At 41.4% G+C, this 27,004-nt stretch overlaps 1 protein-coding gene across 1 annotated transcript; it reads left to right on the forward strand.

Annotated features, from left to right (window-relative positions):
• Nucleotides 1-5,235: 5,235 nt before the first annotated feature.
• On the forward strand, nt 5,236-24,917 carry LOC143305275 (uncharacterized). The gene is made up of 6 exons (XM_076688144.1): nt 5,236-7,565; nt 7,609-7,931; nt 23,297-23,493; nt 23,542-23,922; nt 24,421-24,775; nt 24,847-24,917. The coding sequence occupies exons 1-6, from the start codon at nt 5,236-5,238 to the stop codon at nt 24,915-24,917; spliced, it is 3,657 nt and encodes a 1,218-aa protein (XP_076544259.1).
• The last annotated feature ends 2,087 nt before the right edge of the window (nt 24,918-27,004 follow it).

The following is a 27,004-nucleotide window of genomic DNA, read 5'->3' on the forward strand; positions in this document are numbered from 1 at the left end:
GTTTAATTTTCTGTAATCGATGACTAGTCGCCACTTTCGTTTCCCGGACGCGTCTGATTTTTTCGGAACGATCCATAGCGGGCTGTTATATGGACTGTCACTGTCCCTAGTAATGCCTTTTTCTAACATGTCCGCTATCTGTCGTCTGATTTCGTCTTGATGGATCGGAGGACATCTATATTGTTTGGTGTGTATAGGCGTTTCATCTGTCGTTTTAATTTCGTGTTCTAGGATTGCGGTTTTGGGAAGGTGGCCATTCGGAAGTAGGAAGACGTCGTTGTAGCTAGAGATAATTTCCCATACCTCGTCTTTACCTTCCGTCAAATGGCCTAAGCGAGTGTTTTCTTTTAGTAGTGCTAACCTTTCGTCCGTTTTACTATCGTTATTAATATGGAAAACCAATTGCTCATCGAATTCCTCGGTGGATTCGATTTGAGTTTTTAAGAAATCAGAAAGAATTGGTTGTCCGTTCGTATCGACTTTCGTGATTGCTCCGGTCCCTGATATAAAATTGACGAGTACCGTTTTGTTACTGCAATTATGGCTCGAATTTTTACATCGTTTGGTGATGTTCCCGACCTTGAATTCGTTACACGAAAGAGAGAAGTTATGATCAAACAAAAAGTCCGCTCCTAGTATGCCGTCTTGAATTATAGGCGAATTATCATCTACTACTTGGAATCTATTACATTTCTCATTAAAGGGAATGAGCACCGAATACAAGATGTCGGTGGTATTGTTGGTAATACGCCTAAACGTGAGGGGCGCGCCTTTATATAGCGTTTCGTTGACTATCTGTTTTTCTTTAATTATAGAGATTTCGCTACCTGTATCGATGAGGAAAGTAGTCGGTCGGAGCCCTAGCAATTCTAGTTGAACAAACGGGGAAGAGTCCACGCGATGTTCCTCTGTTGCTGCTGGCCTGGCGTTCCCGATGGTGACCGTCCGTCCGGCGGTTGGGCGTTCGGTGGAGACCAATGAAAATTTCGCTGTTATCCGATTGATCGTCCTGATTGATTCCTCTGCTTTGTCCGGCACTCCGGTTCCGTGTGCCCTCGTCGTTTGCAATAGTTGCATTCCTTGCTTCTCCAGTCCGGGATTGGGTTCCTCTGGATTTCGGGGCGTTGTACCCTTGGTCTTCTTGGGTCCCTCGGTAGTTGCCACACCCGCGATTGCTGTTGCATGTATTGCAACTCCATGTCATACATGCGTGCGGCTTCGAAGGCTTGGTTAAGGTTCTCCAATTGCTGACTGAACAGGTACTGTGAGATTTCTGGCCTGACGTTGCGTCGGAAGCACTGAATGTCTTCCTCGTTGCATATTATTTCTTTTATGTCAATATACGTTTGCAGTCTTCTCTCGGAGTTTACGGCCGTCAACAATTCGTCTTGTATCTGGGAGAATCGATGTATGAAGTCGTTTATCGGTTCGTTCGGTCTTTGTTTGCATGAATCGCGCTTGGTCTTCAATGCTGATGTATCGACCGTTTTTCCGTACATGAAGCGAACTTTTTCTATTAGCTTCGGTATGGTCGTTATGGTGTCTGGGCGTATCGTTGAGGCGGCGCGTCCTTTTAATTTCTGCGAAATGATTGCCAGCAGTAGCAATGCATGCTGGTTTGGATGCAGCATGGAGGAGACTTTGATAACGGTGTTAATGAATATCTCTGTATTGCTTCCGTCGAAATCCGGAATTAACGGTAGGCATTGTTTATATTTTTCGATCGCGTAACTTCCAAATGTTTCATTAGAAGGGGTTGGTTGGATGTTTGCTGATGTTTGCCCGGCTGGTCCAGATTCTTCTAATGCTCTGAGTCTATCGGAGACTTGCAGAAGTTTTTCGGCTAATAGATTCATGTCTACTTGGACGCGATTCGGGCTTTGCGCTCTTGACATTGTGTCGTGTGGAGCAGTCACATAGTCCATAAGAAGGTCGGACAGAGTATCAGTAGAGAGACTTACGTCGGTTTTGCTCAGTCGCCAACGAGTCCACTTATCGTCCAGCTTGCGTGTTTGTTGAGATCCTCCGGGTTCTTTTCATGATACTCCAACGATTCCTCCTCAGAGGATATCTAGTTCAGCTAGAAGATTTTCCGTTGGTTGAAGTCCGCAGACTTCAGTATCCCACCGCTGCCACCAATTTATGTCGTCGGATCGCAAATAACAAGACTGGGTTATTTGGTTGAGAGTTTATTCACCGCTACACAGGCATTGTTGCGTACGTGTTTTCTATTCGAACTGAACAGAGGAACCCGTACTTCGCACGCCGAATTAACCTTGTGCGAATTTTTGTTCTTCAAAGTGGACTGTATGATTGTTGGTAGAATGATACTCTGGATAACTCAAAATTCGATTTATTCGTGTTCTATGGTTGCTTTCGTAGAATGATGTCTGGTGTTCGTTGTCCTGTCGTTATATTTATAGCGCTACGTTGTGGCGGTTACAAGAATTTGTGCAGACTGATTGGTTGTTGAAAAAGGGAGGGGGTGGTGTCGAAAAATTGCCTATGCATATAAGGGAAATTCTGTCCCTTCCGATGGTCATTCGAAATTCCGGGCAATCCTTGAGTGCCCACGCAGGGGTATGAAGGGTCCTATTTATGACCGTAGCGAGTAATAAACCCAAGGAACACCTCGACCTTTGACGCACATCTGAATAACATAAAAAATTATGACTCGGCTTCGAAACTGGGTATAGCGTGTTAATAAACTAATTTTTGAAAAGTAACGGTTCCTTGGACAGGTATTGCTGCTACGGTAACTTATGCTACAAGGAATTCGCTACGCGACAGGCATTTCTCGTACTCTTAACGTTAAACTAAGACTAACTTTTCTCTTCCAGAGAGCTTGCCTTTATACTTGGCATTGGGGTGTGGTGGTCGAGAGGTAGGGAGGTTTTTCCAGGAAAGGACGTTTTTAGGCGGGAAAAGCGCAAGCCGGAGTCACGTACGGGTCCGGTGGCTGGAGTCTTAAAAGAAGTCGTAAATTTTGTGGTTACATGGTTTTTGGATTTTAGGGTAGGATCGATAGTGATCCGATCCCGATAAACCAGTCCCGAATTCCGGAACTGAGAGTGATGTGACAGGGGTTGGAAAAGTTATATGGGTCCTTTCTCTGAATTCGGGAAAACAAGGGAAGGCCCTAAAGATGATTATTTTTAAGGGTTACTCGATACTAGGAATCGGATCGCGACTACGTCGCGCCGCGGCGGCGTCGGTTCGCATCTTTCGTCGCGCCGCACCGCGACCTTTACAACTCCCCAAAATGCCGTTGCGGGGGTACGGGTGAGGGGAATATTTAGGGGCACGAGCGAGGCCGTCGCTAAGCCCACATGGCTCGGCACTTCTAAAGAATGCTCTGATTAATTTCGGGAAATTGTGAAAAGCAAACCAAACTCACGCTGTAATTAACAACCGAATTGCATTATTGAAAGAGTATTGGACTAAATTTCAAACTACCAATCTTCAAATTGAGACGACAGCCACCGATGAGGAGAGGACGAAGAATTCGTACTTCACTGGCAACGTCTTCGGTCAAACGGAGCCTATCTCACGGCGCTGGATAGCATGATGTCGACATTGACTGACAAGGCTAGAACTTCAACTTCCGCTGATGACGGCGATTCAGCATCGGGTAAAGAAGCAGTCGACGCAACTCCTTCGGTAAGATTACCACGTATCGAATTGCCTAAGTTTTTAGGGGATTAAACCGAGTGGGAGAATTTTAAGGATCTGTTCGAAGCGTTAATTACGTTTAATAATTCACTATCAGGACGTCCCAAAATTATACTATTTGAAAACTAGTTTAGTTGGCGAAGCTTCTCTTTTGTTAAAGAATATCACCACGCGTCCGCGGCAAATTACAATTCCACCTGGAAGATTTTGAACGAGCAATATGCTAACGAACAAATGTTGTTCGATTCTTCGCCAATAGGGGTCAATGTTTTAACGGATTTAAAGCAGTTGCGCAATAAATCCAACTCTGCAATAAGGCTATATGAACCTAGCACCCGGCCTTGAAAAAATTAACTTTTTTTTAGGGAAAATGGTAGTATTTTGTTTGTAGTTGATTGTAGTAATAATAGTTCCGTTTGTAGTTGGATCAATTAATAAATAAACAAAATTGAAAAATTGACCTGCACCTGACATTGAGATATCTCAAATCGGTTTTTTCCATGTGATAGAGAATCGTTTGTAGTTGATTGTAGAGATTTCCGTTTCGTTTGTAGTTGAATAGTTTAAAAGTTACAAGCAATTGTTTATACGCATAAGAGGCAACTTCGTCAATTTTTAATATTTTTAAAATCCTCTTCTTTCATCTGATTCAGAATGGTTTCTAGGTGTTTGCAGTGATCGCATTAGATACTTGGGCATAAAATAAAATATGGATATTGTGTTTCTGCCGAAGTGTTCGTGCAGTGGCTTTCATGACTCGTTCTTCCAAATCATTATGAATTTCCCACTTACCAGTTGGCTGAGGTGTATAAACAATCACCTATAACTTTCAACTATTCAATTATAAACGAATCGGAAATCACTACAAACAACTACAAACGATTCTGAATCAGATGGAAAAGACCGATTTAAAAAGTATTAAAAATTGACGAAGTTGGTTGAGAGCCGAAACGTATCGGTGTGACTAATACTAATTCAACTATAAAACTTCTTTATTTTTGACCTTTTTTTAATGAAACTTTTACTAGCGCATTGGTGAGATTTTTGTGATTAAAGTGGTACCAAACACGATATAGTTTCAATTATAATTACTTGCTAAAATTGATGTTAAAAGTTGGCGAAAAGCAAAGGAGGTGTTAGAGAGTCGCGCGTTCGAAGCAGCGCGGGCATTATGACGTTGCGTCGTTTCAATTGTTTTCGTTTTCTTTTTGTTTTTGAAGAGACCAGAGAGTCGCACCAGTCTCGTTCACGTGCACACAAGATGCACATCGCATTCCGGACATCTTTTTGTAATAATCTTATAATAAAGCAGCCTGTTTAAGTGTCCGTAGACGTACGCCGGAAATGCGTAGTACAGTGATCTACTACAAAGGACAAATTACATACATACATAAATATATATTTTTTTTTTTTATTTATTTTAAGTGGAAAGTACAATTCGCGTAGTGTCTTTAAGGGTTAAGTACGGTTTACGTAGCGTTTCAAAGTGCAGAACAAATACAGTGTACATTGGGTTTTGTGGTGGACAAAGACTGAAACAGTGTGTTATAATTACAATAAACGATGACGGAAGTGGTACTACAAGGAACTTTCAGCATCGATACGTTCGATCCAGCGGTTACAAACTGGAAAAGATGGTTACAGCGATTCGAGGGAGCCGTAACAGTCTTCACGGTACCTGACGATCAAAAGGTGGCCTACCTTTTACATTTCATAGGACCGGTGGCTTTCGATATCATCTGCGATAAGCTATCGCCGGCCGACCCGTACAAACAAACATATGCAAATATTACGGCTAAATTGGAAGATTTCTACGCACCAACCCCACTAGAAATTGCGGAAAATTACCGTTTTCATTTACGAAAACAAACGGAAGGAGAAACGATACAAAAACACGCTACGCAGTTGCAATCAGGGGTGGCCAAAGTGGATTACACCGGTTCGGTGCAGGTCAAGAAACCGGCTAGAGATAAAAGATACAATGCGCCGACGAAGAAAGCGGCACCAACGAAGTCAGATGTTCAATCGCGCCCTGCGTCGTCGAAGACGCTACATACAAACGCACGAGCGGCAACGAACGTTGTTTGTTTCCGGTGCGGCGCAAATCACTTGGCCACACATTGCAATCTGGATCAGGGCATCCGGTGCAGAAACTGTGGCATTGCGGGGCATCTCGCCAAAATATGCAAAAAAGCAAAAGCCAATACGAAGCAATTGGAGGAAATTCTGCTGGTCGAGCACCTACAACATCGGCAGGGATACTACGTCACCCTAGCAGTCGAGAATACACCTGTGAAGTTCGAGGTAGACAGCGGAGCCGCAGTAACCATCATCAGTAAGCGAATGAGCGAACAATTGTTTCCGAATAAAGTTCTAAGGTATACTACACTTAAATTACAAACATTTTGCAAAACAATCGTGGATATCGTAGGGATGTACAGCGTTCAAGTCCGATATCGAAACATTGCAAAAAGATTGAATGTATACGTCGCGAATGTAGACCGGAAACCGTTATTAGGTCGAGAATGGATCCGGCAGCTAAAAATTACGTTAACGGAAGAAATTGCACACGCGGCCGCGATTTCGCATAATGAAATAGACAAAATTTTAAAGAGTTACCAGGAAAAACTGGATCCGACCAGTTCAAAGATTCGTGGAATCCAAGCACGGCTTACATTAAAGGAAAATGCGAACCCGGTCTTTGTCAAAGCGCGTACCGTACCGTTCCGTCTGGCTGAGTTGATAACGAAAGAAATTGATACGTTAGAAAAAGAGGGAATACTCGAGAAGGTAAACGCGTCCGAATGGGCTACCCCCATTGTTCCAGTTCTAAAAAAGAATAATACAATTAGAATTTGCGGCGATTTTAGCGTAACCTTAAATAAGCATTTAGTCGTAGACGAGCACCCGCTCCCGACAATCGATGAATTATTTGCGACCATGGCCGGCGGAGATAAATTTTCGAAAATCGATTTACAACACGCGTGTTTGCAATTGGAAATTCGTCCCGAGGATCGTGAACAGGTAACGTTAAATACACACAAAGGATTATATAGATGCACCAGATTACTATACGGCATTGCAAGCGCACCCGCAATTTGGCAAAGACAAATGGAAAATTTACTACGAGACATTCCGGGAGTCTCAGTGTTCATCGATGATATTCGAATTACAGCTCCAAATGATAAAGTTCACTTGCAGCGCCTAGAACAAGTATTAACTAGATTAGGCAAGGCCAATATCCGAATCAATACGGAAAAATCCGAATTTTTCAAAAATTCAATAGAATACTGCGGGTATAGAATTGATAAACAGGGTATCCACAAAACAAAAACTAAGATGGATGCTATTGATAAGATGCCGCGACCGCGAAATATAACGGAACTACGAGCGTTCATTGGGTTTGTAAATTATTACGGCAGGTTTATAGAAAACTTGAGCTCGTTACTCTTCCCCTTGTACGAATTATTGAGCGACCGCGTGCCATTTAAATGGACGAAGGAATGCGAAAAAGCGTTCTTAGATGCTAAATGCCAATTCAAAAGTAACAAAGTCCTGGCTCATTTCAATCCGCAATTACCGTTAATTGTAGCTACCGACGCTAGTTCATACGGTGTCGGAGCAATACTCTCGCATAAATACCCAGATGGGTCGGAACGGGTATTGCAATACGCGTCACAAACGTTGTCGAAAACCCAACGTCGATACTCACAAATTGACAAGGAAGCGTACGCAATCATTTTTGCAATTAAAAAATTCCATCAATACCTCTACGGAAATCACTTCACTCTGTACACCGACACACCAACCGTTAGTACAAATATTCTCGCCAACGAAAGCATTGCCCGCTTACAGTGCCATGAGAATGCAACATTACGCGTTATTCCTACAAGGTTTTTCTTTTAATATTAAATACAAAAATACGAAATTACACAGTAACGCGGATGGGTTGTCGCGCTTACCCGTACGAAACGAAACCGATTTCGAGTATGATGTGGTAGACGCTCACGAGTTAAATAGCATAAATACCTTACCGGTTACAGCCGAGGAAATAGTGAAAGAAATAGAAACAGACGATAAATTACACAAAATTAAAGTAGCATTACAAAGCGAGAAGCTGCTATCCGCCCACGACCGATTCAATGATAACCAAACAGCGTACAGTTTACAACAAGGTATCATCATGGTCAACGATAAGGTGATTATTCCCGAAAAATTACGAAACAGAATATTACAAGAACTATTCAGGGCATTTTGGCGTAATTAGAATGAAACATTTAGCTCGAGGAATATGTTGGTGGCCGGGGATAGATCGAGATATAGAAAACGTTACTAAAAACTGCGTACACTGTAATAATAATAGAAACAATCCGGTAAAAGTGGACACGCATTGTTGGGAGCCTACGAATACTGTTTTCGATCGGGTACATGTTGATTACGCTGGCCCCTTCCTAAATCATTACGTTTTCGTGTTAGTCGACTCGTTTTCAAAGTGGCCAGAAGTTCGAATAGCTAAAAACACATCATCAAGAACTACAATAGAAAAATGTAGAGAAATTTTCAGTACATTCGGTATCCCGCGAATTATGGTGATGGATAATGGTATTAGTTTTCGCTCCCAGGAATTCGTGTCTTTCTTGAAAATGAACGGAATTACTCCAAAATTTACGGCACCGTATAACCCGTCGACAAACGGACAGACGGAGCGTTTCGTCCAAATGGTAAAAATCGGTATTAAAAAGAACCTAGAACAAAAACAAGCAACAAAAGAAAATATTCACACTGCGTTACAACAATTGTTACTCCATTACCGAACGACTGTACATGCGGGTATAAATGTATCCCCAGCGGAAGTAATGTTTTCAAGGAAAATAAGAACGCGGTTAGATTTAGTTTTGCCGGCCAAGCAGCAACCGCGTTCAGATGAAAACTCAGATAAGCGAGTGCGTGAGCTTGAGAGGGGAGAGAGAGTGCAGTGTAGGAATTATTTCGGATCAAAGAAATGGTGTTTCACGAGGGGAACTACCCAAGTGTTACGCTCACTTATTAATGAAACTTTGCCACCTTGTAGAGCTCGTCGCCCTGAACGCGCCTATACCCCTGTTACGAGCCGGAGGGGGCGGCTGCGTAGCCGGGGCTTAATTTAGGTATATGGTATTTGTTAATGGCTTGACCAATGTTGTTATTAACACTGGGAGCCTAAGGAAGTAGACGTGGAGACGAACCTACGTATGGCTAACGTAGGGAGCTCCAGGAGGTTGGCTATAGTGGACGAACCTACGTATGGCTAACGTAGGGAGCCACAGGAAAGGTGTAGAGTGGAGGACGAACCTACGTATGGCTAACGTAGGGAGCCTCAGGAGCGTGATATGCGGACGAACCTACGTATGGCTAACGTAGGGAGCCGCAGGAAACGTTAGTATTAGGTCTCGTAACTTGATTGATGTACCTCGAGCGGTAAAGGTACACCTTAGTGGGTTTCTAGATAGTAAATATAATTGAATAATAGAATGTAAGTTAAAAATAATGTGAGTTTATTCTCTATTCCGGGACTTTACAATTGTTGTGTGTAATTGTCGCGGTGTTCGATGAATTAAACTCTAGGTTGCAAGTTTAAATGAGTTGAATAAATAGAAATTAGTTTCGATTCCGCGAAGCAAGAATCTAATTCTTCTCGGTTTTCACGAACGCGAGCAAACGGGGGCGGACTACAACGATTAAAATAATGCTTAACAGCAGACAACGTACTGTATAGTTACTGTGAGTGCTTGAAGGGGACTTGAATACCCGATCTCGCAGAGTTTCCTCGTTGCAGAGATTATCCGAAAAAGGACGTACTGACGTGTAACGAACTGATTCTAGACTTCAACTAGACCCGAGGTGCCCTTGTCGCTACCCTTTTTATACTCAAAAACTAGAGTAAAAAAGTGGTGGGGACTGACTCTACGTGACCCGTAGGACCGCGCCCCTGCTTTGCGTTGGTCTCGAATTTTCTAGAAGACGGTTGGTGTCGGGTGCACCCATCCGATTCCATATAAGGAAATTTTTTGAGAAGGGTTTGTAACACCATATAAGGAAATTTCCAAGACGGATACGTAACACCCCCTTATGGGGGCAGACGGCCAATTGTTTAAAAGATATTAACAATTAAAGTTAGTTACTGCTTACATTGAGAAGCATGACAAACTAACACATATAAATACTTAGCTTCGCGGTAAAACGCTTGACTCACAATCTAATTGTCCACGGTTCAAGTCCATGGTTCCGAACTTTTTTTTTCTTTTTTCTTTTTAATGATAATTTGTCTCTTTTTGAATAACTATTACAACTGTGCTATAATCATTGCATTTATTAATAGGTAATTAATTACATGTGCTGAAATTTTTATAGAATTTAAGTTATCTTTTCTATCCAATACGTACATTAACACCCTTACCGCATTCAGAATTTACACGCGTTTATTTATTATTATTTGTTTTTACAAGTTCAATTTATTTAATTATATTTATTTAGTTACATTCATTTATACTACTGTGCAAATTTATAATTTATATTTACAACATTAGAAGAAGATGCAGAAGACATTAGTGAAGAATCCAAAACAATAGGACAGAAATTATATTCGTATTTTATGGAAATTAATTGTGTGTGTGTTACGTGGCCGACGGCTTGGCAGCGCGCGTGGCTATCAGAGGCTTTCTGATTGGCGGCCGCGTAACTTATTTTTTTATCAATACAACCCGAGCGGTAAGATTGTATTGTGGTAGGAACTGTCACAAGGTTTCACTGGGTTTAAAGGAGAATGCTAATGTGGGTTTGACACAGCAATGTATATATTCTACAATCTTGGTCTATTACAGATGTTGTTGTCGCGAATATAGGTGTATAATGTGATATATTACCTATTTCCACTATGCTCGGTGTTCACGCACTGGCAATGCGGGGGTGTTGTGTGTGGTTGATTGTAATGCCAAATAGAAACACGACTCGCGGATTCTATAAGGTGAATGTTGCTCGAAGGGGACTTCAACCCGATCTCACTAATAGTAACCAACTCACTACCGTACACGACGTGCTCGACACGAGATGAACTCTGGTACTGCCCCCGATCGTTGGTACGAACGGGTTTATATACTAATTAAGAAGGGTGGTCTGGTTACTATTCGAGTGATCAGGCTGGGTCCACCTGCCTCTGCGACAGTTTAGAGTGGTTGCATCTGCTATTTGATTACGGCGGACCCATTGCTTTCCCAAGTGTTTGGTTCTGCTATCGGTGGGCCTTCTGTTTATTACGAGAGTAAATGGTCGGTTTGCCCGAGAGTTTTCCTTTCCAGATGTTTAAGCTTATTTGAAAGGAGACACGTTTGATAAAAACGGTCTGTCTACGTGACACCTCCCCCCTTAGATGAAACATCGCGGTAATCGTGATGCTTTCAATTGGAAAGGAAAACACTCACTAGAATGTGTTGAAGTTTTGGTGTTGTAATGCAATATGTCGGGTGTTATGTGTGATGTGTGTGTACTTATCGCTACGTGTGATGGTTGGTGATGCTGCTAACTGCGGTATGAAGTCGAAGCGTACGTCTGGGTCCAGGCTGCCTCGATCGGATTTGTCTCTCGGTGTACCAGGTTGGTACTATTGCAGGCGGTGGTATGGGTTGGTTTGCTCTTTGGTATTCCATTTCCATGATGATGGCGGCAATACACTCCTCGCAGTGGTAGGCGGCCTGCAACTCCATCAGGGGCGCGCTGCAAATATCGCAGGCCCCAGGCGGATATGCCGTTGGTAGTGGATAGTGTACCTCCACCATGTCATAGATCCTTGCTGCTCCAAGGGCTGCTTCGAGAGCACACTGCATACAGACAATGCCAACGTCTAATCTGTAGCAAGTGCTGCGCATGCACAGGCGGGCCGTCAAGTTCATCAGCAGCTCGATGCGACTGGTGTCCCTCTCAGTTGGTTGTTCCCTGATGTAGCACATTTCGGTCCGCTCAGATAAGTGTTTTGGAAGAATGGTGTTGTGGTCTGCTTTTATACCCGGCCTGGAACCGCGTATCTCATGCCCAACCACGCCTCCGCCACGTTGAATGGTGGTTGTCCTGGTAGACGATCGAGGGCTACATCTGCCACGACCTCACCCTCGCCTCTGATGTTGGTTAGCAGACCCCTCCTTCCTTCCAACACCCTCTTGGCCTGCTCTATCTTCCAGGTCCTGCATACAGGGCGGATACCCCGTACCCGTACCTTGAAGGCCTGCCACGGTAGATTTTGAAAGCGTGGCGGCAAGGTCCGAAGTTGGTCGACCGGTGCCCTTACCACCTTGCCGTGGTCACGAAGAGCCACCTCGAACTGGCCGTCCACCAGGTGTTGAACTTCTCCTCGGACCCAAGTACCTTCTTTACTTCTGTACGCCACCAGACGTCCAGTGGTCAGTCTTCCCTGGTTTGGAAAGTGGAGGTGGCCGCGGTCGCTCATGTACCGATACAGGTCCCGGTACAGTCGCCTAGCTTCTTCCCGACCGTCGTCCACCTGCGCCCAGAATTCTACCGGATTGTCCACGTGGACAATTCCGATCCGAACAGAACTGCTCAAAACTATATTTTTGATGGTGTTCATTTTCTTGAGGATGTCTACTGATGAGACTATGGTGCCGAGAACTGCTTATATAGTCTGAAAACCCTTATCTTACCCCACTCTTATTTCGACTCTTAGAGGAGGGATGTGTAGGAGTGGCTACGGCCCCTTAGAATATTGTGGCACTTGGTCTAGGTGCTGAAGATTTTTCCCTTGGTAAATTTATATTATTTGAATTTGATTCTTCTGAGTTTTTAGGTATTTCTTCCAGTTGCAATTCAATTTCGTTCGGTTTGTCCAAAGGTTTTAGTTTATTAATGATTTTGTGTATATTACTTTTTATTATTGTCCCAATTATTAATAGTAGGATCAAAGATACTACTCCAAACGAGGAAAATGTTGATATTTTTATACGATTTGTGGAAATTTCTTGAAGTTCCAATTCTTTCGCCCGATGCTCCAATTCCTCTAGGTTTGGTGCTGTCGGAAGGTTCTTCCAATTTGTGATTACTTGATCTGTATTAGTGTAATTGGTTTCTAAAACTGATAGGTGATGTTCTGTTATTTTCGGAATGATTACTGATAAATTGTATGACGCGGATGGGTAATGTATAATATTTTCCATGGTTACTATTGTGTCCATTGCTTTTAATTGCATCGCATTTACTGTGGCTCTACATCCCGGTTCGAGGTTGAAAATTCCAGTATTGTAAATGTTTGCTATAGTTGGTTCATGGCCAGAATTATCTGTTCTACTGGTGGTGCATGTGCAAGGTATTTATCAACATCCAATGACGTGACCAATCGCCATTGCGATTGCTATGTCCGTATGTCTGACAATTTATCGTAAAACAAACCCGTTGATTGCGCCAGTGGTAACACCTTTGAACCGCCTTTAATTGCTGTCTGACTCATAACCAGAGCCAGAGGTATCAGAAGTAGTTGTGCCGGAATCATGATTTCCCGTTATTTCCGTTTTTTCCGCTATTTCCGTTTTTTCCGCTGTGGATGGAAAATAAGCGTGTTTTAATTTATCTTGGTGTTTTGTTATCGTTTTGTCAGGTGTTCGCAATACAATGTTGTTCATATCTGTTACATTAATGATCTCATATGGCCCTACATAATGTGGATCAAATTTACTAATTCGTGGTTCTAGCAATACATAAGCATAATCGCCTACATTGAATTCTACCGGTCGGGAATGTTTATCATAGTACTTCTTCGAACGGTGCTTGGAAGCAATCAAATTATCGGCTGCTATGTTGCGGATTTTTATAGTATGAGTTATTAATTCTGTTAAATAGTCGCCATATGATTTTAACCTTTCGCCAGTTGGAAACGAACTTGGTTCACGGGCTGGTTTTCCAAATATTAATTCATATGGAGAGAAATTTGTTGCTTCATGTACGGAAGTATTATAAGAAAACATGGCAAATGGTATTAATAGGTCCCAATCTTCATAATTATCCATGTAATGTTTAAGATATTCTGTTAGTACTATATGACTTCGTTCTAGTGATCCATTAGTTTGTGGTCTGTATCCAGAAGTTGTGATTTGTTTGATTTTGAATATTTCTGAAAGATTTTTCATTAAGCTTCCGATAAAACTAGTTCCCTTGTCTGTTAATATTGCTCGTGGTGTTCCATATATGGCAATAAAATGTCTCGCGAAAGCGTCTGCTATTGTGGCTGCTCTAATGTTTGGTATTGCTACTGCTATACAATATTTCGTTAAACAATCTTGCATTGTGAGAATGTATTTATTTCCGCTAGGCGTTAAAGGTAAAGGTCCTACGGTGTCTAAAGCAACTTTATCAAATGGTTCTATCGGGGTATCGGTAATTAACATTGGTTGATGAGTTTTTGCTCTAACTAATTTCTCTTCTTGACAGCTTGGACATTTCCTGATATAATTTCGTATTTCGTTGTGCATTTCTGGCCATTGATATTTCGCTCTGATGCGTTTATATGTTTTTGTGACTCCTTTATGTCCTCCTATCAAACTGTCGTGAGCTTCGCGAATTATTTGTAATCGATCTTCTTCTGATGGTGTAATCGTTGAACAATTGCATATGATGATTTTCTGTGTTGTACCGTTGAAAACGTCCTTTATTAATTTAGTTAATTCATTGGTTGGTAATTTATGAAAATCTCCGACTGCTGATATTCTAAATGATTTAATTGGATTTTGATCTAAATGCTGTTTCAGTGTTTGTAGTCCGTTTAGTATATCTTCACTTTTAATGGTGTCGTAAAAATTATCTGATATTATTATACTGTAAACTTTGTATGAGCCATTTGCTGATTCTATTACGTCTCCTTTCTGCGGTTTCTTTGACATGAGCTGTTGTAAATCTATTGCTTCTGTGTCCAGTAACAGTTTTCCAATGGGGGTTACCAATTTACAGTCCGCAGGTATGAAATGTGCGTAATGACCTTCCTCGGTGGTCAGGGTGTTTGGAGAGATAATAACCTCAAGTGTCTGTGAAGGTTGCACTTTTCTTCGCAGGTCATCTCCCTCCGTGGAAAGAGTGTCTGTGTCAAGAAGTGTGAGCGGATAAGGGTCAACGGTACGGTCAAAGTTTTCCTGTGGTTGCTGGATTGCCGTTCCTATTGTTTCGTTAACAGGTTGTGGTTGTAAAATTCCCTCATTTGTTACAAGTGATAATGGTGTATGGTTAAGTAAATCCTGTTGCGGGTTTGCGATTATCGTGTTTTCCGTAATGGTATTTTCTGATGGTTCTTCGAATGAAATCAAGTTTACGTCTTCTTCTGTCGATGTGATTTTAGTAGAATTTGCTTGCGGATGAAAGTTTATTGTTTCCATGTGTTCATCTGGCATACTTATCTCGTGCGATAAGTTAGGTAAGACTCTCGGTCTATCTGCTATTGGAGAATGTTGAACCTTCCCACGGGCTGGTTCTTCATCAGAGCTAGTGTTTTCCTCTTGATATTTCGGTCTCCTTTCCCTGTCCCTTTGTAGTTGCCGCACACGAAATCCTATGGAATCCGTGTCGATTTCTGGTTTCTGTCCTATGTGCTTGTAATCGGAGTCTTGAGGATCTCGGGGTATAAGTGGTAAGCAAGATGGTACTGGGTTACGTGATAATGCGTCTGCGTTCTTGTTCGTCTTTCCTGCTTTATGGATAACCTGATATTCGTACTCTAAGAGTCTGAGTCTCCACTTCATAAGTCGTGATGTCGGATCCTTGACAGAGTGTAACCAGACTAACGGTCGGTGATCTGTGACGAGTGTGAATTTTGTTCCATAAAGATACGGTCTGAAATATTGTACTGCGTAAACCATTGCAAGACATTCCTTTTCTGTAGCAGAATAATTCCTTTCGGCTTTATTTAAGGTACGAGATGCGTAGGCAATTGGTAGATCGTTTCCTATTTCTCCTTGACTAAGTACAGCTCCAATTGCGTAATCTGATGCGTCAGTGGTAACAATGAACGGTCGATTAAAATCCGGATATTGTAAAATTGGTTGTGTACAGAGTTCGTCGCGTAAATTTTCAAAACTTTTTTGCTGGTCTTCGGTCCACTTAAAACGAATTCCTTTACCTAATAACTGAACTAATGGTTTTGATTTAATAGAATAATCTTTTATGAAACGGCGATAATATCCTGTCAGTCCCAAGAACTGCTGGACATTTTTCTGTGTTTTAGGAATGGGAAATTCTTTTACAGCTTGTAATTTACGAGGATCTGGCTTAACACCATTTTCTGTTAAAATGTGTCCTAAATAAGTAACCTCCTTACGTAAGAATTCGCATTTATCAATCTGCAGTGTAAGTCCAAATTCTCTGAGCCGATTGAGTAATTTTTTTACTTTTATTTCATGTTCTCGTAGTGATGAAGAGAAAACAACCATATCGTCTATGAATACATGAGCGTTCTCTAGACCAGATATAACTTGATTCATTAAGCGTTGAAATGTCGGTGGTGCATTTTTTAAACCAAATGGCATGCGTACAAATTCAAAATGCCCATCCGGTGTTGTGAATGCTGTTTTCGGACAATCCTTAGGATCCATTTGAACTTGATGAAATCCATTTGCTATATCAAAAATTGTGAAATATTTTGCTCCTCCCAATTTATCTAGAATTTCGGTGATATTCGGCAAAGGAAATTTATCACTCAAAGTCTTTTCGTTTAAGGCTCGGAAATCGATTACCATACGCCAACGCTTATTGCCCTTAGCGTCTGGTTTCTTTGGTACAATCCATAACGGAGAATTATATGGTGAACTAGATGGCTGTATGACTCCTTGTAATAACAGAGCCTTTACTTGACGTTGTATTTCGTCTTGGTGTACTGGTGGATATCGGTATTGTCTTGTATTAATCGGTACGTCATCTGTTGTATGAATTGAATGGTAAAAATTCGGTACTTCTCCTAGTTTGTCTCCAGGCAAGTAAAATCTGTCTGAAAATTCGTCGACGATGTTGAATACATGTTTACGTTCTTCTGCATTGAGATGATCGGTTCTTAAAAGATTTCTAATTCGTGTTGCTCTATTTTCTGGTGTGTTTTCGGTCATATATGAAGAAATTGGGTCGTCGTCCGACGAGTCGTAAATATCGTAAGGATGAATGTATTGAGGTTCAATTTCGATGTCTACATCGTCTTCTCCGGTATTCGTTGCTAACGCGTAACAAATGCCGTCACGATTATATACTGCTGCTTCGCCAATGTATATATTTTCTGATGTTTTGAGTCGCGGTAAGTATCCCTCTTTAATATTTGGATTAGCTATGTGAATTGCAATTTGTTTTGTTGTTCGAGCTTCGATACGGTGTTTAGTCGATTTCGGATTTTTCTGCTGAGCTAAATCTCGGTAATTTGAAAAACGAAGTGGTCGAATAGGTTTATCTTTCAATACTAGTGTTCCATGATAATATGAAATTTCTGCTTCTTCTTGTAATAAAAATGGGCTGCCTATAATTCCATCGGCTTCTATTGCAAGGTTCTCTACTACGTAAAATAATGCAGGCTTACCGTGAATGTGAAGAATTGTGGTTCCTATGCTATAAATAGGTGATTTTGTAAGTCCTGTGATTTCAATAACTTCTTTAGTGATACGTTTGGCTTGATCTCCGAGAACATCGCGCACTATTAAGTTAACTGCCGCGCCACCGTCAATTAAAAATTCAGCTGTTTCTAATTCTAATTCCGGAACTTTGATTTTTATTCTTGGTGCTGGGGTTTCCTTGATGAGGATTCTCCCGTGAATCTGACTATCTTTTGGCGAGGTCTTTGCAGATCGCTCACCGCCTCGCCTTTCCGTTGAGCGTTTTCTGAGTTTAAAGACTTGTTTGATTCGACTGAAGAATTTCGAGAGTATGATCGCTGTCTGAAATTTTGCGAATTCCTCCTACAACGTTTTTCATCGTGTCCTTGGGTATCACATCGCCAACAATATAGCTGCGAAGTATCATCCTTTTCACTGCGTTTTAAAACTGTAAACCGTTTTTCATCTTGATCTGTGCGTGGTGAATTTGAACGATAAGAAGGTGAATTCGATTGATTCCTGGATCGCACAGTCCATGCTGATGTACGTGGTCGTCCTTCTCTCTCGTCTTCAGAGTTAGATGGTCTCCTCTGTCGATCTCTATATCGATCGTGTCGTGTTGGAGATTGAGGGTATGAAATTTCATTTCGACGTTCGTTGCTGTGGTGATCCCTGTTGTTCCAGCCTCCTGGTGATGTGTTTCGTGCCAAATCACGACGACTTCTTAATTTCCTGTCTACCTCTAGCACAGCGTCAAAAGCTTCCTCTAAGTTTTTAATGTCTCTATTTTGTGCTGATACCTTAAAAGAGATGCGGTCTGGTAATCCATCTAGGAAATTTTCTAAAATATCCATTTCCATTTGTTTAATATTTTCCTCTGAATGTCTAGGATATTTCTCTTTAATCGCTCCTCTTGTACAATAAACAAGATGGCTTGTTCTATCGATGTAGTTTCTCAAACTTTCGTATTCCCTAATTTGAAGCCTGGCAATTTCTGTTTGAAATTGCGATAAGCTCTTTCCTGGTCCAAATCTTCTCTTCAAATGCTTGATCAACGCGGATACCGAAGTGAATTGATGTTCTAAAGTACTTCTTCGCGCCGGACCGGTGAGTTTAGTTAAAATAATTGTAAGGTATTCCCTTTCTGTTCCCTCAGGAATCAAGGTCAATCCATCTTCTACCAGTTGTGCAAAACGTGATAAAGGTGGATTCTCACCATCAAATGTTGGTATTGTTAACGCAACATTTTGTATGCAGGATCTTTGTGTCAAAAGTGTCATAGAATTTGCGATCGAAACTGTTAAGTTCATAAGATCGGCTGAAGAAATATTGGCTTGTTCATTCGCCATGTTGAATGAATTTGTTGGTTAAAGAATGTAACTAGGAAAACTAGTATATACCTCTTGTTACCCGATTGACTAGGAAAACTAGTATACAATCGTTGTTCAACAAAGTAATAGCCGTGTGTCAAATTCCACGAAAGTAATTATGCCAGTGAAAATGATCTATGTGACTGTATCCCACCGCTGTCACCAGTTCTGTTACGTGGCCGACGGCTTGGCAGCGCGCGTGGCTATCAGAGGCTTTCTGATTGGCGGCCGCGTAACTTATTTTTTTATCAATACAACCCGAGCGGTAAGATTGTATTGTGGTAGGAACTGTCACAAGGTTTCACTGGGTTTAAAGGAGAATGCTAATGTGGGTTTGACACAGCAATGTATATATTCTACAATCTTGGTCTATTACAGATGTTGTTGTCGCGAATATAGGTGTATAATGTGATATATTACCTATTTCCACTATGCTCGGTGTTCACGCACTGGCAATGCGGGGGTGTTGTGTGTGGTTGATTGTAATGCCAAATAGAAACACGACTCGCGGATTCTATAAGGTGAATGTTGCTCGAAGGGGACTTCAACCCGATCTCACTAATAGTAACCAACTCACTACCGTACACGACGTGCTCGACACGAGATGAACTCTGGTACTGCCCCCGATCGTTGGTACGAACGGGTTTATATACTAATTAAGAAGGGTGGTCTGGTTACTATTCGAGTGATCAGGCTGGGTCCACCTGCCTCTGCGACAGTTTAGAGTGGTTGCATCTGCTATTTGATTACGGCGGACCCATTGCTTTCCCAAGTGTTTGGTTCTGCTATCGGTGGGCCTTCTGTTTATTACGAGAGTAAATGGTCGGTTTGCCCGAGAGTTTTCCTTTCCAGATGTTTAAGCTTATTTGAAAGGAGACACGTTTGATAAAAACGGTCTGTCTACGTGACATGTGTATAATTACAAATAAACGCTAGTAAATTTTGAATGCAGTAAGGGTGTTAATGTACGTATTGGATAGAAAAGATAACTTAAATTCTATAAAAATTTCAGCACATGTAATTAATTACCTATTAATAAATGCAATGATTATAGCACAGTTGTAATAGTTATTCAAAAAGAGACAAATTATCATTAAAAAGAAAAAAGAAAAAAAAAGTTCGGAACCATGGACTTGAACCGTGGACAGTTAGATTGCGAGTCGAGCGTTTTACCGCGGAGTTAAGCATTTATATGTGTTAGTTTGTCATGCTTCTCAATGTAAGCAGTAACTAACTTTAATTGTTAATATCTTTTAAACAATTAGCCGTCTGCCCCCAAAAGGGGGTATAGGCGTGTTCAGGGCGACGAGCTCTACAAGGTGGCAAAGTTTCATTAATAAGTGAGTGTAACACTTGGGTAGTTCCCCTCGTCGGAGTAGTCAAACAGCGTATAGGGAAGCTGAATTACGAAATCGCGTTGGACGATGGGCGAACGTGGAAGCGCCACATAAACCAAATACAAAAAATCGGCCGCGGTACGCAAGTTCAAGTCAATGATGACTGAAACTTCGATTACAAACCACCGGAGGATCCGGAAACCGCGCAAACGCAGAGGGAGGAGCAGAACTGCCCTTAAGGGGGTAGACACGGGTAATGCAGCGAGGTGACATTACCGGCAAAAACGGGCCTATTAATGGGTTTACGGGAATCGGTTATTTGTCCTTATATGAGAACACATAGGGCTGGGTGAGGGCTCATTCGAAAGAGGAAGGTACAATGCAGGGCGGCCAACTCATGGTTTAAGTATTAAATAACAGAGCAGGCGAATAAAAAAGTTTGATGGTTGCATACATTAGTACATGTATTGTTTCATTCTCGAACCTCTTTCTCTCTTGAGCGCCCTATTCTTTTCTATGTCTGGCAGGAATCAAAATCGGCTCGAGCCTGTTGCAATTGTAACAGATGTGGCGACAGCGTGACAGAAGTCTTAATACGTTGCCGCAACTATGCCATACTTCCGACTATATTCGCGTAGCTGTTTGTGGTGTCAAATTAGAATTTACATTTATCGACTGATTTCTGTTTTTACCGACCCCGATGATAACGTGGTCAAATATACCATCAATGCCTCTGACGGAAAATCAGTGAACTATTCTTCCGTCTACAGTAATGCTTCGAAATAAGCAAGTGGTCTCTGCTTCGAAATAAGCAAGTCGCTATCCCCTCTTCTTTGTTTGAAGTCGCCCGCAAAGTGAGAGGTACGAGAAACGAGTGAGAAATCCGTGAAAGCGCGAAGCCGATGTTTAAGGTAATAAATTTCACGCTTGACTGAGCAGTGACATCGGTTAGTAGAAGAAAGATGGAATATATATAATGCTTTCTCAGTCTGGTATATTTGCTTCGAAATAAAGCATAGTGCGAAAATGAGAGGTCATGTTATATTCTATCCTTGTCCAAAAAATAACATCGCTGCTCGGCCGATCACTTTATGATTTGCCGCTACCTCGGATCTCTCACTCGTTTCTCGCGTTCTCTATCGTCCCGTTTCGAGAACAAAGTCAAGCCGAATAGCATACCTGCTTCGAAATAAGCAACTGTTCTGTCCCGAGCCACTTGCTTGCAGTAAAATCTGGGTATATGCAACATCGCTATCCCCTCCACTTGGGGGGATCCCGCTAAGCCGAACCGAGCCGCTCGGCGAGGAAACTGTGTAATATGATCCGACCGTAATATCGGTGTGACTAATACTAATTGAACGATAAAACTTTTTTATTTTTAACTTTTTCTTAATGACACTTTTACTAACGCATTTGTGAGATTTTTATGATTAAAATGGTACCAAACACGATATGATTTGAATTATATTTATTTATGAAAATAATAATAAAACTGTACATATATATAAGGCAGGCCGTACACCAAAGATACATCAAACACGCAACATGCAACATGCAACACGTCGCATGTTGTGTACGAACGTAGAATAGGTATCACGGCACGGTACAAACGATTTGTACCAACGTAGAATAGGTAACGCGGCACGGTACAAACGATTTGTACGGACACAGAATCGATACCAAGACTGGATACAGTAATGCTTCGAAATAAGCAAGTGACTCGGGACCGAACAGTTGCTTATTTCGAAGCAGGTTGCTATTCGGCTTGACTTTGTTCTCGAAACAGGACGATAGAGAACGCGAGAAACGAGTGAGAGATCCGAGGTAGCGACAAATCATAAAGTGATCGGCCGAGCAGCGATGTTATTTTTTGAACAAGGATAGAATATAGCATGCCCTCTCATTCTCGCACTATGCTTTATTTCGAAGCAAATATACCCGACTGAGAAAGCATTATATATATTCTATCCTTCTTTTACTAACCGCTGTCTCTGCTCAGTCAAGTGTGAAATTTATTACCCTAAACATCGGCTTCGCGCTTTCAAGGACCTCTCACTCATTTCTCGTACCTCTCACTTTGCGGGCGACTTCAAACAAAGAAGAGGGGATAGCGAGTTGCTTATTTCGAAGCAGAGACCACTTGCTTATTTCGAAGCATTACTGTATATGCAACGTTTAAATGCCCAGAATCGACACCTCGGCTGGATATATGCAACATTAAATGCCCAGAATCGACACCTCGGCTGGATATATGCAACGTTTAAATGCCCAGAATCGACACCTCGGCTGGATATATGCAACGTTTGAAACCCGAGCCGACACCGCAACCGGTTTTCATTTCCAATCCTCCTTTGCCTTTCGCCAACTTTTAACATCAATTTTAGCAAGTAATTATAATTGAAACTATATCGTGTTTGGTACCACTTTAATCACAAAAATCTCACCAATGCGCTAGTACAAGTTTCATTTAAAAAAAGTCAAAAATAAAAAAGTTTTTGATTCAATTAATATTAATCACACCGATACGTTTCGACTCTTTCCTTTGATCATCGGACCTCTCTCTTTTTGCCACTGTCTGTCCTTTTCTACGTTCACGCTTGGCTTCTCGTCGCGTGTAACCCGAGATTCGACACCTCGACTGGATATATGCAACGCCTGGGTCCCAATGTTTGTTGCATATATCCAGCTTTTACTGTATTTCGAGGCAATCCTGTATGACTCGAATGTGTCGGATTACCCGTCGCGATCAAGCTATCAGCTGCGATCAAGGTACTCGAACATTTGAACGGTTCGGCTTCTTTCTCTCTTTCTCTCTCTCTCTCTCTCTCTCTCTCTGATGCATACTCGCCTCATTCGTTGAACTTCACACTACCTTCCGTAATAAGCAATTGTTTGTATTTGGTACCTGCATGTGTGTGTGTGTTATTTCTACTTAGGCGTCGTTTGAAGAAGGCAGCGTACCTTGCGGTAGGTCAGAGCACCTGTACCGTAGACGATGCAGGTACCACCTCTTCCGAAATGCTCCGACACTCGCCTGTTGCGACTGATTATTCTGCGATTGAAGAACCTTCCACTTCTTATGAGCTGCTGCCACACTCGCCTCCTGCTGACGATTTTTCTGTGATTGAAGAACCTTCCACCTGTTATGAGATGCTTCCACACCCGCCTGCTGCGAATGATTTTTCGACCGTGGAAGCGTATGAAGAAAACGTGGAAGAAATTGAGGCGTATGAAGAAATCGTGGAAGAAATTGAAGCGTAAGAAGAAATCGTGGAAGAAATTGAAGCGTATGAAGAAAACGTGGAAGAAATTGAATCTGATTTAGAAGATTACGCATTAATAGAAACAGCAGAACCACCGCAGTTGGAAGAAAAATCAGTTTCTAGCGGGATAGATTTCGTCGATTTTCAACATGTTTTCAAGCAAATAATACAGCTTGGAAAACATTCAAGTATCGGCTGTGGCGTGGAACACTTCCAAATAATTGGATGTCAACAAAACGGACTTGCAAAAAAGTACAAAGTAAAATGCCAAATGTGTAATCACGTTGAGTGCGTATCGTGCCTTCAGAACAGTGATAACACGATGGACATCAACCGCAGCGCTGTTTCCGGTACAATGATGACAGGCGGCGGATACAATCAACTAGAAGAAATACTTTCTGGCATGAACGTGTCCTGCATGAGCAAGAGAATTTACGAAAAATGCCAAGATGAAATAATCGATGCGTTCGAATTGGCTGCGCAACGAGAAATAGAAAACGCAGGGACATTAGAAAAAGAGCTAGCCATAGCAAGAGGCGATATGCTTCCAGGCTGTAATATACCATGCATTCCAGTTGTCGCAGATGGCAGCTGGATGAAGAGATCATACCGTGGAGGTGATTACAACTCTCTGTCTGGTGTAGGAGCCATCGTGGGATACCACACCAAAAAGGTGTTCTACATCAATGTAAAAAATAAATTTTGTATAATTTGCCAAACCGCTGCCAAGAAGAAGGAAGAGGCACGGCAGCATCGTTGCTTTAAAAATTGGGGTCGTAACCAGAATTCAACTGGTATGGAAAGTGCTGCTATTGTAGACGGATTTAAATGCAGCATACAAATGCACGGCCTGATATATTCAATATTAGTTGCCGATGGAGATAGCAGTGTGTACAAAAAGATATTGGACAATGATCCATACAAAGAATATATGGTGCATGTACGAAAAATTGAATGTACCAATCACCTGCTACGCAACTTTAGTAGAAAAATAAATGAGATCGCCACAAAAAGCCGCTTCAAAGAACTACGAGCTATTGTAAAAGAGAATGCCCTGCGCCTGCGCACTGGTGTGAAAAAAGCTGCAGAATACCGATTCAAAGAGAAAGTAACACTCGCTGATCAAATAAAAAATTTAAAAACAGATATGAAAAATGTAGCGAGTCATGTTTTCGGTGAACATCAGGAGTGTCAACGACTAGCATACTTTTGCAACAAATACTCTGACCCGAACGGAGTGAACTATGTTCCACAATTGAAAGAATGCGGTATTTATCAAAGCATTGAAGAAGCAATGCAACCGCTCTTTCCTCAAGCTGAAAGCTTGTTATATGGATTAAATAATAATGCAGTGGAGAGTTTCAATAACATAATTGTGAAATTCATCGGTGGCAAAAGAATAAACTTTGGACTCAAGGGCTCGTATCAGGGTAGAGTCTCTGCTGCTGTTCTTCATTTCAATTCAAGAGAGTCGTTCAGCCGATTGAGTACTGCTATGAACAAGGAACCGACAGCCATCGTACAAAATATGGAACAACGACGTAAGCATGCATCGCAAATGGCAGCGAAATATAAGCAAAATGCCAAAGCATGTTCTTCTCGATACGAAAAGCAATCGTGCGACAAAGATTACGGCCCCACGGCAGAAAAACCAGATATGGAAGAAGCAGTATTCTCTTCTGAGTGTGAGAGGCACATGCTTACACTCCTTCAGTGGCAAACGATGAAACATAAAATTGAAGCAGAAACTCGCGATCAGGCCAAGAGCGAAAAATGGATAGCCTACCGTAAAAAATTATTAACTGCATCGCATTTCGGCAAGGTATGCCGATTGAGAAAGAATACACCAAGAGGAAATACGATAAAGAGTATAATGTATCCGCAAATTCAATATTCGCGTTCCCTTGAATACGGAAGAGAGAACGAGGCAAATGCCTTGAAACAATTGGAAACGGAAATGGGAATCCATATTCTACCGTGTGGTTTATTCATCGATGCCGTTGTGCCTTATTTAGGTGCAACTCCTGACGGCCTCGTGGACGATGATACTATCGTCGAAGTGAAATGCCCTGAATCGGCGAAGGATTTATCGCCTGCTGAAGCAATAGAGCAACTTCCTGCAATACGGCGTATTTTCCGGGGTGATGAAATGAATAAAATTCATCATTACTATTATCAAGTGCAAGGACAGTTACACATAACGAATAGACAATGTGCTCTATTCTGTTTATGGACAAAGAAGGGAATAAAAATTACAAAAGTATAAAGAGACGACAGATTCTGGGCAACAGAAATGGAGCAAAAACTGAAAAGGTTTTATGAAGACTCCATGTTGCCAGAAATTATAGACAGCAGATTTAATCGGCAGCAACCTATTAGAGAGCCTGCATACATAAAACAGAGCAACAATACATGTACCAGTACACAAGAAAGTACATGTGACGACGTACATAAAAATCAGAATTGCACCGACGAGTGCACACACCACACATGATGAGGTGTATAATAAACGATTGCAATCTAAGGTCGCAATGCACCTGCGGGTGCACACAGCTCATATGATGAGCTGTTCTACAGTCTATTCAGACTACACTCGGCGGTGCACACACCACACATGATGAGGTGTATAATAATATCTTTGACGGGGGTGGTGGTGGATCTCTTCACACTCTCCTATTAATTTTTACTTTCAGCTACTTCTTTAATTTATCGGAAGGGAAAACAATTTATAATCTGGGAGGAAACGGGAATACACGTGTATAAAAAGGTAAGTACAATGCCTCTATTTTTATTACCTGTACGTGAATTCATTTATAATCATTATCATGTTGTATTTATTTATTTAGGAGGTCCGCAATAAATGCACAGAAGTACAAATGTGGAGAGTGAAGAGGACTGTCTTTGACGGGAGTGGTGGTGGGTCTCTTCACACTCTCCTATTAATTTTTACTTTCAGCTACTTTTCCTTACTTTGCAAGGGAAGAGAACAATTTTTTCATATCAAATGGAAATATGTATGACAGCGTAAGTATGACACATACTTTTAGGTACAAAAGTACAAATGTGGAGAGTGAAGAGGACCGTCTTTGACGGAGGTGGTGGTGGGTCTCTTCACACTCTCCTATTAATTTTTACTTTCCTAATAGTGGATTCATCAGGAAGTGTAAGTAACAGATTTTACATTCAAATAGTATAAAATCAAAAAGAAATTGTTATATTTCTTTTTACAGATCAAACCAGGGTGTACAGCATGATAGTACAAGCGATTCGGAATCGTCTCAACCAAATTGTATACATAATGTTTGTTCAATAATTGCTTTCAATTATCTTATAAGTGTATGGAGTTCATGTTCTACTGTATTATTTCATTAATAAAAAAGGCTTCCCTTTTTGTTTAATCTATTTATTTACTAATCTAACCATAACTTAACCGTTTAGTATTTTTATATAAAAAAAGATGTTTATTTTTCTGGGATTTCCCATCATTTATTTTTCATTCTCAATTATAGTTCCTCACTCCAACGTAACATATTGTAGCATAAGCATATTTGAATTAATTAAAAGTATAATAAATTTGCACTATTAACCAAACTTTGCGTTTAAATTTTGTCAAGTACAATGCGGCAGCTGACTATTTCTTTTACATTCAGAATAGAATACAGAATTAGAAAAAAGCGCCCTCTCGTTTTCATCGGCCATCCGTATGTCTATGGGTATTACCATTTTTGTGCAGAAAAATCTGCTGTAATACCGACCGGCCAAATCGGAGA

The sequence above is a fragment of the Osmia lignaria genome, chromosome 4 (genome assembly GCF_051020975.1).
Source record: "Osmia lignaria lignaria isolate PbOS001 chromosome 4, iyOsmLign1, whole genome shotgun sequence".
NCBI lineage: Eukaryota > Metazoa > Arthropoda > Insecta > Hymenoptera > Megachilidae > Osmia > Osmia lignaria.

What these genes read in the sequence shown, in the direction of transcription:
- LOC143305275 (XM_076688144.1), top strand. Translation starts at nt 5,236, where the DNA reads ATGACGGAAGTGGTACTACAAGGAACTTTCAGCATCGATACGTTCGAT. An exon ending in AAAAGGTGTTCTACATCAAT is followed by an intron (nt 23,923 to 24,420) that starts GTAAAAAATAAA and finishes GGTGAACATCAG; the next exon opens with GAGTGTCAACGACTAGCATA. An exon ending in ACAAAATATGGAACAACGAC is followed by an intron (nt 24,776 to 24,846) that starts GTAAGCATGCAT and finishes CGATACGAAAAG; the next exon opens with CAATCGTGCGACAAAGATTA.